The sequence below is a fragment of the Ranitomeya variabilis genome, chromosome 6 (genome assembly GCF_051348905.1).
Source record: "Ranitomeya variabilis isolate aRanVar5 chromosome 6, aRanVar5.hap1, whole genome shotgun sequence".
Classification (NCBI taxonomy): domain Eukaryota; kingdom Metazoa; phylum Chordata; class Amphibia; order Anura; family Dendrobatidae; genus Ranitomeya; species Ranitomeya variabilis.
In genome coordinates, this window is record NC_135237.1 from 317,680,104 (window position 1) to 317,695,251 (window position 15,148).

At 45.5% G+C, this 15,148-nt stretch overlaps 1 protein-coding gene across 2 annotated transcripts in view; it reads right to left on the reverse strand.

The window, feature by feature from the left end:
- The window catches only part of PIGN (phosphatidylinositol glycan anchor biosynthesis class N), a 477,253-nt gene that overhangs the window by 435,379 nt on the left and 26,726 nt on the right, over positions 1-15,148 (reverse strand). For both annotated transcript variants that reach the window (XM_077269733.1, XM_077269734.1), the window contains exon 3: positions 1,086-1,207. In XM_077269733.1, coding sequence (XP_077125848.1) covers positions 1,086-1,207 — 122 coding nt within the window. The remainder of the gene's footprint in view (positions 1-1,085; positions 1,208-15,148) is intronic.

Genomic DNA, 15,148 nt, shown 5'->3' on the forward strand with positions numbered 1-15,148 from the left:
TCTGGGCACAGAACCGAATAGTTGTTTTGTAAAATAAAATCACTCTTATGTTAATTAGTATATGTACTCTCTCAGGGTCACCAGTATGGATCAATTCTAAGAGCCTCCGTCACACGTCCGTGTTTCCAGTAGTATCTGTCTTTTTCACGGATGTGTGTTTCCAGTAGTATCTGTCTTTTTCACGGATGCCACAAGTCCCCATTATAACCTTTCCTGCTATGCAGATGTCCATTTATTCCCAGCAGCAAGGGTGACATGGGTCTATGAAAAATGCGTACAGCATCAGTGTGTCATCTGTGTGCGCTCAGTGGTTAACAGTGCAAAGTATAAGAGAAGGTTCGGCATTAATTTATTTCTTTTTCCACACTGGAAAAACACTGATGACACACTGGGGGTAAAAACGGGCACACAGATGACACACTGAGGGTAAAAACGGGCACACGGATGACACACAGATGGTAAAAATGGGCACACGGTGACACACTGAGGATAAAAACGGACAAACGGATGACACACTGAGGGTAAAAAACGGGCACACAGATGACACACAGATGGTAAAAATGGGCACACGGACGACACACTGAGGGTAAAAATGGGCACACGGAGGGTAAAAATGGGCACACGGATGACACACATGGTAAAAACGGGCACACGGATGACACACAGATGGTAAAAATGGGCACACGGTGACACACTGAGGATAAAAACGGACAAACGGATGACACACTGAGGGTAAAAAACGGGCACACAGATGACACACAGATGGTAAAAATGGGCACAGGGACGACACACTGAGGGTAAAAATGGGCACACGGAGGGTAAAAATGGGCACGGATGACACACATGGTAAAAACGGGCACACAGATGACACACTGAATGTAAAAACGGGCACACGGATGACACACTGATGGTAAAAACAGGCATGGATGAAACACTGAAGGTAAAAATGGGCACAAGGATGACCACATTGAAGATAAAAACTAGGCCTTAAATTGTCAAAAGAGAGCACTAGATAATAATCGAAGAAAATATATCAAGCAAATTACTAGGATTTAAAAATATAAAATAAATAATTCCTTACATACCTTTTGCAACTGCACTGACATCTTCATAAAATCCAGCAATGAGTGCAACATGTCCTGGCCTGGACTCTGTAGGAACTCGAGTGTGAGAAACTCCCCAACTACCCTTAGTATGTAATATGTTTCTGAAAAGGCCAGAGAGGGTATAACGCATTATTAACAAATCAGTAACAATGAATATTCAAGGTGGTTATCAAATGAAGCACAGTAGGGAATGACCAATGCTATCAGATCCTGAATCCCTACTTGCAGTCGCTGTGTGCAGAATTTCCCTGTAGGCAGAACTATTCCTTTTCCTGCCTTCCCACGAGGAGACTTCCAGGATCCCTCACACAGGAAATGTCTCTGCAGCCAATCAATGGCCGCAGTAGGGATCGGAAGCAGCAACCACATGTCCCTGTGCCAGGACATCATAGCTGCAGCAGGGAGTGCAGACCGGCGAGGGCTGCGCAGTATAGAGACGAGAACGATGGGTGATCAGTGTGACACAAGTTGTTTCATTAAGTTTGAATTAACCGCTCAGCAAACACTAAACGTATACATAACAATAAATCCTAGAGGGATGCTTCTTTTATTTTTTTAACCCATCCTGCTTTTTTGACCCCTTTTTTATTTCCTTTTTATCAAAGTGATCAACCCTTTGAGCTGGTCAAAAAAAATGAACAAATGTCTTGACTATCTCCTGTGTGTGCCCAGATGCCAAATGTCAGGAGAAAGATGGATTGGGCATGTCAGAGCCGATCATGCCTGATCCTCTGTTCCAGTGTGAGTAAGGCAACAGCTGGAGGAATCTGACAATAGCTTTTCCTTGCTTCACTGAAAACGAACATGTGGCCAGGAATAGTAGTACAGGGGAAAAAGAACTGTTGGCAGAACACCATCTCGTCCTAAAACCAGCCTCCTCTATAATCTGATCCTCCCACTTCTGTACCCAGGACTTCTCTCGTGGTGCACCAGTTTTCTGGAATGCACCACCCCAGGCAATCTGGTTAATTCCCAGTATCCAGTTTCAAATGTGCCCTAAACACACATTTCTTTAGAGCGGACCATCACCTTGCGTCACTGACCCAAATATTCCCTGCTCTCCCTTTAATCCAACTAACGTATCCATGTTCTCTCTTACATGCACTCAATGGCACTTTGCACTTGTACAGAGACTGGCTGTTGACTGGTTTATGCAGCAGTAGTTGGATGCCACTATTTATTATACTGATGGCCGGACCTCGCACGACAAGCACTTTAATTTTTACCCTTACTTGCCCATAGATTGTAAGCTTGTGAACAGGGCCCTCACTCCTCTTGGTATATGTAACTCTTACTCTGTAACGTCTTACCTAGTTTGTACAAGTTCACCCTGAGTTGTAAAGTGCAACAAAATATGTTGGTGCTATAGAAATAAAATTATCATAATCTGTGCTTTCACAATGTATCGTTCAAGAATAAATAACAAAATTATGAATTTAACATTTTGTTTAGATTTATACATATTTTAAACTGTTCTACAAAGATTACGCAACAGGATGTTTTTCCTATTGGTTGAAAAAAATAAAAATCTAAAATACCAGAATGGATTCTTTTTTTTTTTTTTTTTTTTTTTATTTAAATAGATTTTTATTAAGAATAACATTACATTTTACATATTATTTTCTTACGTTCCATACAAAGTTTTCTCAATTTTAAAAGCCCCACCATTCCCAACAAGTCCCACCCCACCCCCAAAAGACAGCTCATCTCTTTTAGTATCGCCTCTATCAATAATACTTAGTGAATCTTTAACCCACTTAAGACAGCATATTCCACATTCAGTTTTCACCGAACACAGGCCCTTAACTTTCCCACTCCCTTTTACCTGCCCTCATCCCAATTCAAGCCACGGAGACCACATTTTATCAAACATTTCTATTTTCCCTCGTTTCTTGTAAACCCCTTTTTCCATTTTCAGACCCTGCTTTACATATTGAAGGAATTCTCTCCTCATGGGCAGTTCCTCCTTAATCCAGTTTGGTGCTATCACCTTTCGGGCCATATATAATAGTCTAGCAATTGCTATCTTCCAGGTGTTATCCACTCCAATCTCATCTACATACCCCAGTAAGCACACCATCGGATCCCTTGGTACCGTGCATCTATACGCTCCTTCCACACGACTCAAAACCACCAGCCAAAAAGCGGCCAGTCTCGGACACGTCCACATCATATGATATATTCCAGCATTCATAGTCCTACACCTCCGACACTAAGAATCAGCACGCAAACCCGCTTTATACAATACTTCCGGAGATTTGTAGACTCTGTGTATGATATAAAGCTGTGACAGCCTATACGGTTCACTTAATGACACCCGTGGAACCCTGTTGTGAATTCTGCTTTTGGGCTCCCTCCGGGGGTTGTAGGTGGTAATGCAGTTGTCCCTGAGTTGCAGTCCTGGTCAGGTGTATCTGCTGATTGCAGTTCTGACTGGGGTATTTAGGCGTGCAGGATTCATTAGTCCTTGCCAGTTGTCCATGGTTGTTGGGAGGTTTTGGTCCTGGTTTGGTTCCATCTGCCTTCTGCCAAATCAGCAAAGATAAGTGTCTGGTTTTGTTTCTGTGGCACACATGCTTAATAATTCTGTGCTATTCAGTGTTTTTTTGTCCAGCTTAGATTGTCAGTATTTTCTCAGTCTTGTTGGATTCTCTGGAGTGGCAGATATACATTCCATGTCTTTAGTTAGATTGTGGAACTTTTTGTATTATCTGCTGTGGATATTTTTGGAAGGGTTTTAATACTGACCGCTTAGTATTCTGTCCTATCTTTCCCTATTTAGCTAGAGTGGCCTCTTTTGCTGAATCCGGTTTTCTGCCTGCGTGTGTCTTTCCTCTCCTACTCACAGTCAATATTCGTGGGGGGCTGCCTATCCTTTGGGGTTCTGCTCTGAGGCAAGGTAGTATTCCTATTTCCATCTATAGGGGTATTTAGTCCTCCGGCTGTGTCGAGGTGTCTAGGGTTTGTTAGGCACACCCCACGGCTACTTCTAGTTGCGGTGTTAGTTTAGGTTTTGCGGTCAGTACAGTTTCCACCTACTCCAGAGAAAGTTCATGCGGCTCCAAAGTCACCGGATCACAACAGAACCCACTCCAGCACCGACTCCCAGGTTTCATTCTCCATTGGGCCCAGGTCCCTCTCCCACTTAGCTCTCGCCTTTATCAGAAATCCTAACAGGTATGTATGTAGTAAGTCTTTGTATAGGGTGGAAATAACTCCCCTCGTAGTCCCTTCACCACACACATATTCCAACACTATATCTTCTTGTATTCTAATACCTTCACCCCTGTTTTGAGCTCCAAATGCGTGCCTCATCTGTGCATATTGGTATTCCCCCGAGGGCCTGAGTCCAAACTCCACCTGCAATTGGGAAAAGGATTTCAGCACTCGCTGTTCAATTATCTGAATCACGTAATGAATTCCCTTGGCCTGCCACTCTGGTAGTACCCCCAATGCTACAAACTCCGGTAAGTTATTATTAAACCATATTGGTGAGAATCTCGTTAGACCCGTAACCCCCCGAACTTGTTTCAATCTGCTCCACAACTTACTTATCAAAAATATAGTTGGATACAATAATAATAATTTTATTTATAATAATAATTTTATTTATATAGTGCCAACATATTCCGCATACAATTTCCCCAATGCCCCAGGGAACCATCCTCCAGACACTGTATTACTGGACATCGGTTTGTCACCATTTCCATCAAATGCTGTACCGCACTGGACGACGCCTCATGCGCCCAGCCCTTCAAATGCTGACTCTGGGCTGCAAGAAAATATACTTCAGGGTTGGGCAAAGCCAAACCACCATCTTCCTTGGGTCACTGAAGCGTCTCTAGTCTGATACGTGGATATTGCCTTCCCCATACCAAACTTCTAAAGAGGGAGTTAAAGGGAACCTGTCACCCCGTTTTTTCAGTATGAGATAAAAATACCGTCAAATGGGGCCTGAGCTGTGCTTTACAATAGTGTATTTTTTGTCCCGATTCCCCACCTATGCTGCCGAAATACCTTACAAAAGTCGCCGTTTTCACCTGTCAATCACGCTGGTCTGGTCAAAAGGGCGTGGTGAAATGGCTGTTTCTCCCCCACCTCTTGCTTATCTTCCTGGCATTGGCGTAGTGGTTCTCGCATGCGCAACAGCCGAAAAAGAGCGCGATCTGTGCTATTCCCCTCGTTATCGGTGGCGGCGACCATCTTCCTGAGGCCGCGCGTGCGCAGATGGAGTGCTCTGCTTCCCGGGGCTTCAGGAAAATGGCCGCGGGATGCCGCGTGTGCGCAGATGGAGATCGCGGCGGCCATTTTCCTGAAGCCCTGGGAAGCAGAGCACTCCATCTGCGCACGCGCGGCCTCAGGAAGATGGCCGCCGCCACCGATAACCAGGGGAATAGCACAGATCGCGCTCTTTTTCGGCTGTTGAGCATGCGAGAACCACTACGCCAATGCCGGGAAGGTAAGCAAGAGGTGGGGGAGAAACAGCCATTTCACCACGCCCTTTTGACCAGACCAGCATGATTGACAGGCGAAAACAGCGACTTCTGTAAGGTATTTCGGCAGCATAGGTGGGGAATCAGGGGACAAAAAATACACTATTGTAAAGCACAGCTCAGGCCCTATTTAACGGTATTTTTTATCTCATACTGAAAAAACGAGGTGACAGGTTCCCTTTAATCTGTCGAAATCTCCCGCGCGGTATCCAAACTGGTGCGTTATGAAGGACATATAGTATTTTAGGCATAAAAACCATTTTAATAAGATTAACCCTACCCACCACCGATAAATGTAACTTAATCCAAGCATCCACTTTTGCCTTAAGTACACCTAAAACAGGAGTCAGACTCCTATGTAGAAAGTCCGTGACTGGTACAGAGATCCACATCCCAAGGTACTTAAAATGATTTACCACCTTAAGACGCCCCTCCCCCCAAAGGCTCACTCTCATTCTCTCCCACGTCATCTACCTTAAACAGAATTGATTTACTCCAATTTACCGTCAGCCCTGACAAAGAGCCAAATCCCTCAATAATCCCAATGGCACCCGACAAGGAAGCAGCCGGGTCAGCCAGAAACAGTAGAACATCGTCCGCATACAACGCTATCTTCTCTTCAACTACCCCATACCTAAACCCGGACACCTCATCGGACTGTCGAATCTTGACGGCCAATGGTTCCACAGCCAGAGCAAACAAAAGAGGAGAGAGCGGACATCCCTGTCTTATGCCTCTAGCTAGTTTTATAGACTGAGATAACTCCCCATTCACTCTGATTCTAGCCACCGGCCGCGAATACAGCAGCTGAATCCAGGACACAAACTGCGATCCAAAACCCATGCACTTCAGCACCTGCCAGATATGTCCCCACTCCAAGCTATCGAACGCCTTGTGTGCTGTGAATTCTGCTTTTGGGCTCCCTCCGGTGGTTGTAGGTGGTAATGCAGTTGCCCCTGAGTTGCAGCCCTGGTCAGGTGTATCTGCTGATTGCAGTTCTGACTGGGGTATTTAGGCGTGCAGGATTCATTTGTCCTTGCCAGTTGTCAATTGTTCTTGGGAGGTTATGGACCTCTGCCTGGCTCCTGCCTTTCTGCCAAATCAGCAAAGATAAGTGTCTGGGTTTTTTTTTTTCTGTGGCACACATGTTGTGTGCTTCACAATTCAGTGCTATTCTTTGAGTTTTCTTGTCCAGCTTAGATTGTGTCAGTATTTTCTCAGTCTTGTTGGATTCTCTGGAGTGGCAGATATACATTCCATGTCTTTAGTTAGATTGTGGAACTTTTTGTATTATCTGCTGTGGATATTTTTGGAAGGGTTTTAATACTGACCGCCTAGTAATCTGTCCTATCCTTTCCTATTTAGCTAGAGTGGCCTCTTTTGCTAAATCCTGTTTTCTACCTGCGTGTGTCTATTCTTCTCCTAATCACAGTCATTATTCGTGGGGGGCTGCCTATCCTTTGGGGGTCTGCTATGAGGCAAGATAGCATTCCTATTTCCATCTATAGGGGTATTTAGTCCTCCGGCTGTGTCGAGGTGTCTAGGTTCGTGTTAGGCACACCCCACGGCTACTTCTAGTTGTGGTGTTAGTTCAGGATTTGCGGTCAGTATAGGTTCCACCAACTCCAGAGAAAGTTTCATGTGGCTCCAAGGTCACCGGATCACAACAGTACAACTGGCCAATAATGAGTTAAATGCATCTCAGAAGAAGGGAAGAAAGGTGTTGAGCCATTTTTTTTTCTGTAGTCTGTTTTTTTTTTTTTTCTCTCTTTATCTATGGGTGGCTGAGGAGTCTTGTGCCAGCATGGATGTTCAGGAATTAGCTTCTCGTGTAGACCAGCTTGCTGCTAGGGTACAGGGTATTTCTGATTATATTGTTCAGACTCCTGCTTTAGAGCCGAAGATTCCTACTCCTGATTTTTTTTTTGGTGATAGGTCCAAATTTTTGGGTTTTAAAAACAATTGTAAATTGTTTTTTGCTCTGAGACCGCGATCCTCCGGTGATTCTATTCAGCAGGTTAAAATTGTCATCTCCCTGCTGCGTGGCGATCCTCAGGATTGGGCATTTTCCCTGGAATCTGGGAATCCTGCCTTGCTTAATGTAGATTCCTTTTTTCAGGCTTTAGGATTATTATATGATGAACCGAATACTGTGGATCAAGCGGACAAAACCTTGTTGGCCCTGACTCAGGGTCAAGAGGAGGCAGAATTGTATTGTCAGAAATTTAGAAAATGGTCTGTGTTGACTAAATGGAATGATGATGCTTTGGCGGCAATTTTCAGAAAGTGTCTTTCTGAATCCGTTAAAGATGTTATGGTGGGGTTTCCCACGCCTTACGGTCTGAGTGATTCTATGTCTCTGGCCATTCAGATTGATCGGCGCTTGCGGGAGCGTCAAACTGTGCGCGCTGTGGCGTCGTCCTTAGAGCAAAGTCATTGTGGCGACGCTTCTCATGTCATTTCAGTCTGCCCTAAGCGGACAAATAGGATCACTAGTTCATTTACTATCAGTACTGTACAACCTAAATTTCTGTTATCGGTGTCCTTGATCTGCTCATTATCATCATTTTCTGTTATGGCGTTTGTGGATTCAGGCGCCGCCTTGAACTTAATGGATTTTGAGTTTGCCAGGTGTTGTGGTTTTCCCTTGCAGCCTTTGCAGAACCCTATCCCTTTAAGGGGGATTGATGCTACACCTTTGGCTAAAAATAAGCCCCAGTTTTGGACACAGGTGACCATGCACATGGCGCCAGCCCATCAGGAAGATTGTCGATTTCTGGTGTTGCATAATTTGCATGTTATCGTGCTGGGTTTCCCGTGGTTGCAGGTACATAATCCTGTGTTGGATTGGAAATCTATGTCTGTGATTAGTTGGGGGTGTCAGGGGGTTCATAACGATGTTCCGTTGATGTCAATCTCCTCTGCTTCCTCTTCTGAAATTCCAGAGTTTTTGTCTGATTTTCAGGATGTATTTGATGAGCCCAAGTCTAGTTCCCTTCCACCGCACAGGGACTGTGATTGTGCGATTGACTTGATTCCTGGCAGTAAGTTTCCTAAGGGCCGACTTTTCAACCTGTCTGTGCCTGAACATACCGCCATGCGGAGTTATGTTAAGGAGTCTTTGGAGAAAGGGCATATTCGGCCATCTTCTTCACCGTTGGGAGCAGGTTTTTTCTTTGTTGGTAAGAAGGATGGCTCCTTGAGACCTTGTATTGATTATTGCCTCTTGAATAAGATCACGGTCAAGTTTCAATACCCTTTACCTTTGCTTTCCGATTTGTTTGCTAGGATTAAGGGGGCTAGTTGGTTTACGAAGATTGACCTTCGGGGGGCATATAATCTTGTTTGTATTAAGCAGGGTGATGAATGGAAAACTGCGTTTAATATGCCCGAAGGCCATTTTGAATACCTTGTGATGCCATTCGGGCTCACTAACGCTCCATCTGTTTTTCAATCCTTCATGCATGATATCTTCCGGACTTATATTGATAAATTCTTGATTGTATATTTGGACGATATTTTGATTTTCTCCGATGATTGGAAGTCTCATGTGGAACAGGTAAGGATGGTATTTCAGATCCTTCGTGACAATGCATTGTTTGTGAAGGGGTCCAAGTGTCTCTTTGGGGTGCAGAAGGTTTCTTTTTTTGGGCTTTATTTTTTCTCCCTCATCTATGGAGATGGATCCTGTTAAGGTTCAGGCCATTCATGATTGGATTCAACCTACATCCGTGAAGAGCCTTCCAAAATGTTTGGGTTTTGCAAATTTTTATCGCCGTTTCATTGCTAACTTCTCCAGCGTGGTTAAACCCTTGACTGATTTGACGAAAAAAGGCGCTGATGTGGCGAATTGGTTCTCTGCGGCTGTCTCTGCCTTTCAGGAGCTTAAACGCCGATTTACTTCTGCTCCGGTGTTGCGCCAACCAGATGTTTCTCTTCCGTTTCAGGTTGAGATTGATGCTTCTGAGATTGGGGCAGGGGCCGTTTTGTCTCAGAGGGATTCTGTTGGTTCTTTGATGAAACCGTGTGCCTTCTTCTCCCGCAAGATTTCGCCTGTTGAACGCAATTATGATGTCGGCATTCGGGAGTTGTTGGCTATGAAGTGGGCGTTTGAGGAGTGGCAACATTGGCTTGAGGGAGCTAAGCACCGTATTGTGGTCCTGACCGATCATAAGAATTTGATTTACCTCGAGTCTGCCAAACGGCTGAGTCCTAGACAGGCTCGATGGTCCTTGTTTTTTTTCCCGTTTTGATTTTGTGGTTTCGTATCTTCCGGGTTCTAAGAATATTAAGGCTGATGCTCTTTCTAGGAGTTTTTTGCCTGATTCTCCTGAGGTCCTTGAACCGGTCGGCATTCTGAAAGAAGGGGTGGTCCTTTCTGCTATTTCCCCTGATTTACGGCGGGTTCTTCAGGAATATCAGGCTGATAGACCTGACCGCTGTCCTGTGGGAAAATTGTTCCTGACAGATGGACTAGTAGAGTGATTTCTGAGGTTCACTGTTCTGTGTTGGCTGGTCATTCTGGTATTTTTGGTACCAGAGATTTGGTTGGTAGGTCCTTTTGGTGGCCTTCGTTGTCACGTGATGTGTGTCCTTTTGTGCAGTCCTGTGGGACTTGTGCGCGGGCCAAGCCTTGTTGTTCCCGTGCTAGTGGGTTACTTTTGCCATTGCCGGTCCTTGAGAGGCCCTGGACGCATATTTCTATGGATTTTATTTCTGATCTTCCGGTTTCCCAGAGGATGTCGGTTATCTGGGTTGTTTGTGACCGGTTTTCTAAGATGGTTCATTTGGTGCCTTTGCCTAAATTGCCTTCCTCTTCAGAGTTGGTTCCGTTGTTTTTTCAGCATGTGGTTCGTTTGCATGGTATTCCGGAGAATATTGTGTCAGACAGAGGTTCCCAGTTTGTTTCTAGGTTTTGGCGGGCCTTTTGTGCTAGGCAGGGCATTGATTTGTCTTTTTCTTCTGCATTTCATCCTCAGACAAATGGCCAGACCGAGTGAACTAATCAGACTTTGGAGACTTATTTGAGATGCTTTGTGTCTGCCGATCAGGATGATTGGGTGGCCTTTTTGCCATTGGCCGAGTTTGCCCTTAATAATCGGGCTAGTTCGGCTACTTTGGTTTCGCCTTTTTTTTGTAATTTTGGTTTTCATCCTCGTCTTTCTTCTGGGCAGGTTGAGCCTTCTGACTGTCCTGGTGTGGATTCTGTGGTTGACAGGTTGCAGCAGATTTGGGCTCATGTGGTGGACAATTTGGTGTTGTCTCAGGAGGAGGCTCAACGTTTTGCTAACCGTCGTCGGTGTGTTGGTTCCCGGCTTCGGGTTGGGGATTTGGTTTGGTTGTCTTCCCGTCATGTTCCTATGAGGGTCTCTTCCCCTAAGTTTAAGCCTCGGTTTATTGGTCCTTATAGGATTTCTGAGATTATTAATCCGGTGTCTTTTCGATTGGCGCTTCCGGCCTCTATCCATAATGTCTTCCATAGATCTTTATTGCGGAAATATGTGGTGCCCGTTGTTCCCTCTGTTGATCCTCCGGCCCCTGTTTTGGTTGATGGGGAGTTGGAGTATGTGGTTGAGAAGATTTTGGATTCTCGTTTTTCGAGGCGGAGGCTTCAGTACCTTGTTAAATGGAAGGGTTATGGCCAGGAGGATTATTCTTGGGTTTTTGCTTCTGATGTCCATGCTGCTGATTTGGTCCGTGCCTTTCATCTGGCTCGTCCTGATCGGCCTGGGGGCGCTGGTGAGGGTTCGGTGACCCCTCCTCAAGGGGGGGGTACTGTTGTGAATTCTGCTTTTGGGCTCCCTCCGGTGGTTGTAGGTGGTAATGCAGTTGCCCCTGAGTTGCAGCCCTGGTCAGGTGTATCTGCTGATTGCAGTTCTGACTGGGGTATTTAGGCGTGCAGGATTCATTTGTCCTTGCCAGTTGTCAATTGTTCTTGGGAGGTTATGGACCTCTGCCTGGTTCCTCCTGCCTTTCTGCCAAATCAGCAAAGATAAGTGTCTGGGTTTTTTTTTCTGTGGCACACATGTTGTGTGCTTCACAATTCAGTGCTATTCTTTGTGTTTTCTTGTCCAGCTTAGATTGTGTCAGTATTTTCTCAGTCTTGTTGGATTCTCTGGAGTGGCAGATATACATTCCATGTCTTCAGTTAGATTGTGGAACTTTTTGTATTATCTGCTGTGGATATTTTTGGAAGGGTTTTAATACTGACCGCCTAGTAATCTGTCCTATCCTTTCTTATTTAGCTAGAGTGGCCTCTTTTGCTAAATCCTGTTTTCTACCTGCGTGTGTCTATTCTTCTCCTACTCACAGTCATTATTCGTGGGGAGCTGCCTATCCTTTGGGGGTCTGCTCTGAGGCAAGAAAGCATTCCTATTTCCATCTATAGGGGTATTTAGTCCTCCGGCTGTGTCGAGGTGTCTAGGTTCGTGTTAGGCACACTCCACGGCTACTTCTAGTTGCGGTGTTAGGCCATGTTCACACGATCCTTTTTTTGATCCTTTTTTTGATCCTTTTTTTTTCAGGTCCTGATTTGGAAAACCCGCAGTGCAAAACTGCACTGCTGATTTTCCTGCAGTTTCTTCTGCAGATTCCTCTGCGGGTTTTCAACAGCACTTTCCTATTGGTGCCTGTTGAAAACAGGAGCTGAATCCGCAGAAAGAAGTGACATGGTACTTCTTTTTTTCTGCAGGCAAATCCTCGCGGATTTGCCTGAGAAAAAAAGGATAGTGGGCACAGCGGTTTTTGTTTTCCATAGAGTAACATTGGACTGTACCCTGCATGGAAAAAGGACCTGAAAAAAAAAAGGATCAAAAAAAGGATCGTGTGAACATAGCCTTAGTTCAGGATTTGCGGTCAGTATAGGTTCCACCAACTCCAGAGAAAGTTTCATGTGGCTCCAAGGTCACCGGATCACAACACTTGTGGGCATCCAAGGATGCAATAACTCTCTGGCCACAGTTGTCAGACCTAAGCTGCAGATTCATAAACAGCCTCCGCAGGTTAACCGCTGTAGATCTATCAGGCATAAAGCCAGACTGATCCGGGTGCACCAGATTAGTAATGACACTTGACAGACGGGTCGCTAACACCTTGGCCAGAAGCTTGACATCCATAGTAAGCAAAGAAATTTTACGATATGACTCAGGTTTCCCCACATCTTTATCCTCCTTTGGAATGACCACTATTATGGCTTCTCTCATGGAAGCTGGCAGCTACCCTCTACACTTAGCCTCGTGTAGAACCGCCTTTAATCTGGGAACTAACGTCTCCCCCATGCTTTTATAAATTTCAGTCAGCCCATCGACACTAGGCGCCTTCCCATTAGCCATAGACTGTAGTGCCCGACCCAGTTCCTCCTCCGTAATAGGGGCCTCCAAGCTCTCCCTATCTACCTCAATCTCGGCAGCCCCAAACCCTACAAGAAAGCCACTGTGTCTCCCACCGATTCATCCACCCGAGAGGAGTATAGGTCCGTGTAAAAATCCGCGAAAACCTTCAAAATCTCAGAGGTTTCAGAGACTCTACTCCACTCCCAGAAACCAACGAGTGGACAAACGAGGTACTCCTCTGGGCAGCAGCCACCAGCGACAGCATGTGACCCACAGTTTCTCCCTCCTGATAATAAGTCAGCCTCTGAAATTTCCCCTTCCTTTCAGCCTCTCCCAGCAGAATGGTCCCCATATGATTTTGCGCTGTTTTTAATCTATTCCCAGCCTCAGGAGTTCCCAATATTACCATCTTGTCTTCCGCTTCCCTCAGCTCGTCAACCGCTGCCTTCTCTGCCTCTCTCGTCTTCCGCCTACACCTACTAATATCTCTAAACAGTAACCCTCTCAAGTACGCCTTCATAGCCTCCCAAACAATAAGAGCGTCTGTACTCCCATCATTCAGTACAAAGAATTCCGCCACCTCCTGTCTTATATTATCTAAGTGCAGCCAATTAGGGTGGATCTTCCACTCTCTCCTACTCGCGGCCTGAGTTCCCAACAATTTAAACTCTACCTCAATTGGACTGTGGTCTGAGAGGGCCCTCGGTAAATATCGCACATCTCCCACCATCGTGTCTAACAGACGATTACCCAAAGCCATATAAATTCTGGACAGAGTACTATGAGCCGGTGAATAACATGAATCTCAACCCCCTCTCCCCAACATGTCTAACTCTCCATAGGTCAATCATAAACCTATTTCACGAACATAGGTGCCAAATGTAGTAGTGTGCCCCCCCCCCCGTCCTATTCTGGATGTTTTTATTTTTGTCCCAAATGTCATCACAGATATTATTTAGATCACCAATAATTAGAAGTGGTGTCGGGCCCCATCGTTCCACCCGCTCCAACACCTCTCTAATTTTCTTGCTTGAGTAAGGGGGTGGAATATACATTGCCGCTATACACAACATCACTCCATGTATTATACATTGTATCACCACATACTGACCATCCACATCCACATGTATCTTCACCTCTTCATACTGCACTCCCACGGGTACCAATACTGACACCCCCCTTGAATACATAGAGAAGGTAGAGTGGTATGCCCTCTGTATCCATCGCCTATTTAGTACATCCACCCTCTCCCGCACCAAATGCGTCTCCAGCAGACATATCATTGAAGCCCTTTGATCTCTAACATATTGCAGACTCGCGGCTCACCTAGACTTATCCGCAAGGCCTCTTATATTCCAACTCAGTATCTTAATGCAGCCCCCCATCATGTGACTCATCATCCTTCATTATATCTTTACTCCCAATTATGAGCTGTCTAACCTCCCCCACCCCCCCTACCAAAACCCAACTTCCCCCACTAACCCTTCCAATGCTACACATTCTGCCTCTTCTCAAGAGTGGGGCACCACTGCCCATTGCGAACACTCTCCCTTACGTTACCCTCTCCACCCGCCTCCCGCTACCGTAAATAACAATATTTCGTACATTTCTTAAACAGAACAAAACATTTCACCGTGTATAAACATGTAGAAAAAGAACAAATCAAGCTTGCAGTATGCCGCATACCCCTCCTCCCCCGTGCCCAACAGCCATTACTGCACCCTCTGGCCATTTACTCAATAAGGCCCAGCTCAGCCCTCAATCTTTACCCATCCCCATAGCAAATATGCTGTCAATCACAAATCTCTTCTCCGGCAACCGTGAAATATCCCCCGTCCGGGTCTCCCCGGTAGTTCAATCTCCTTTTCCCTTGAGTTGTTTAGCATTGGTGTCAATCCACTGGTTAGCGTCCTCTGGTGTCAGGAAAAAGTGGGTTTTATCAAAAGCCACCACTCTTAACTTTGCTGGAAACATCATGGAGTATTGCTCTCCCAGTTCCCTCAGTCGTCTCTTGATACCAGTGAACTTCATCCGTTGTTTCTGAACCACAGCAGAATAGTCGGGATAAATAGCAATTCTTTGACCTCCAACCGTCAGATCCGCCATATCCCTAGCCTTCCTCAGGATAATGTCTCTGTCCCTGTAGTTCAGAATTTTGGCAAGCATGGTACGGGGATTTGCTCCTGGGGCAGGGGGCTTCGGCGGTACCCTATGAGCT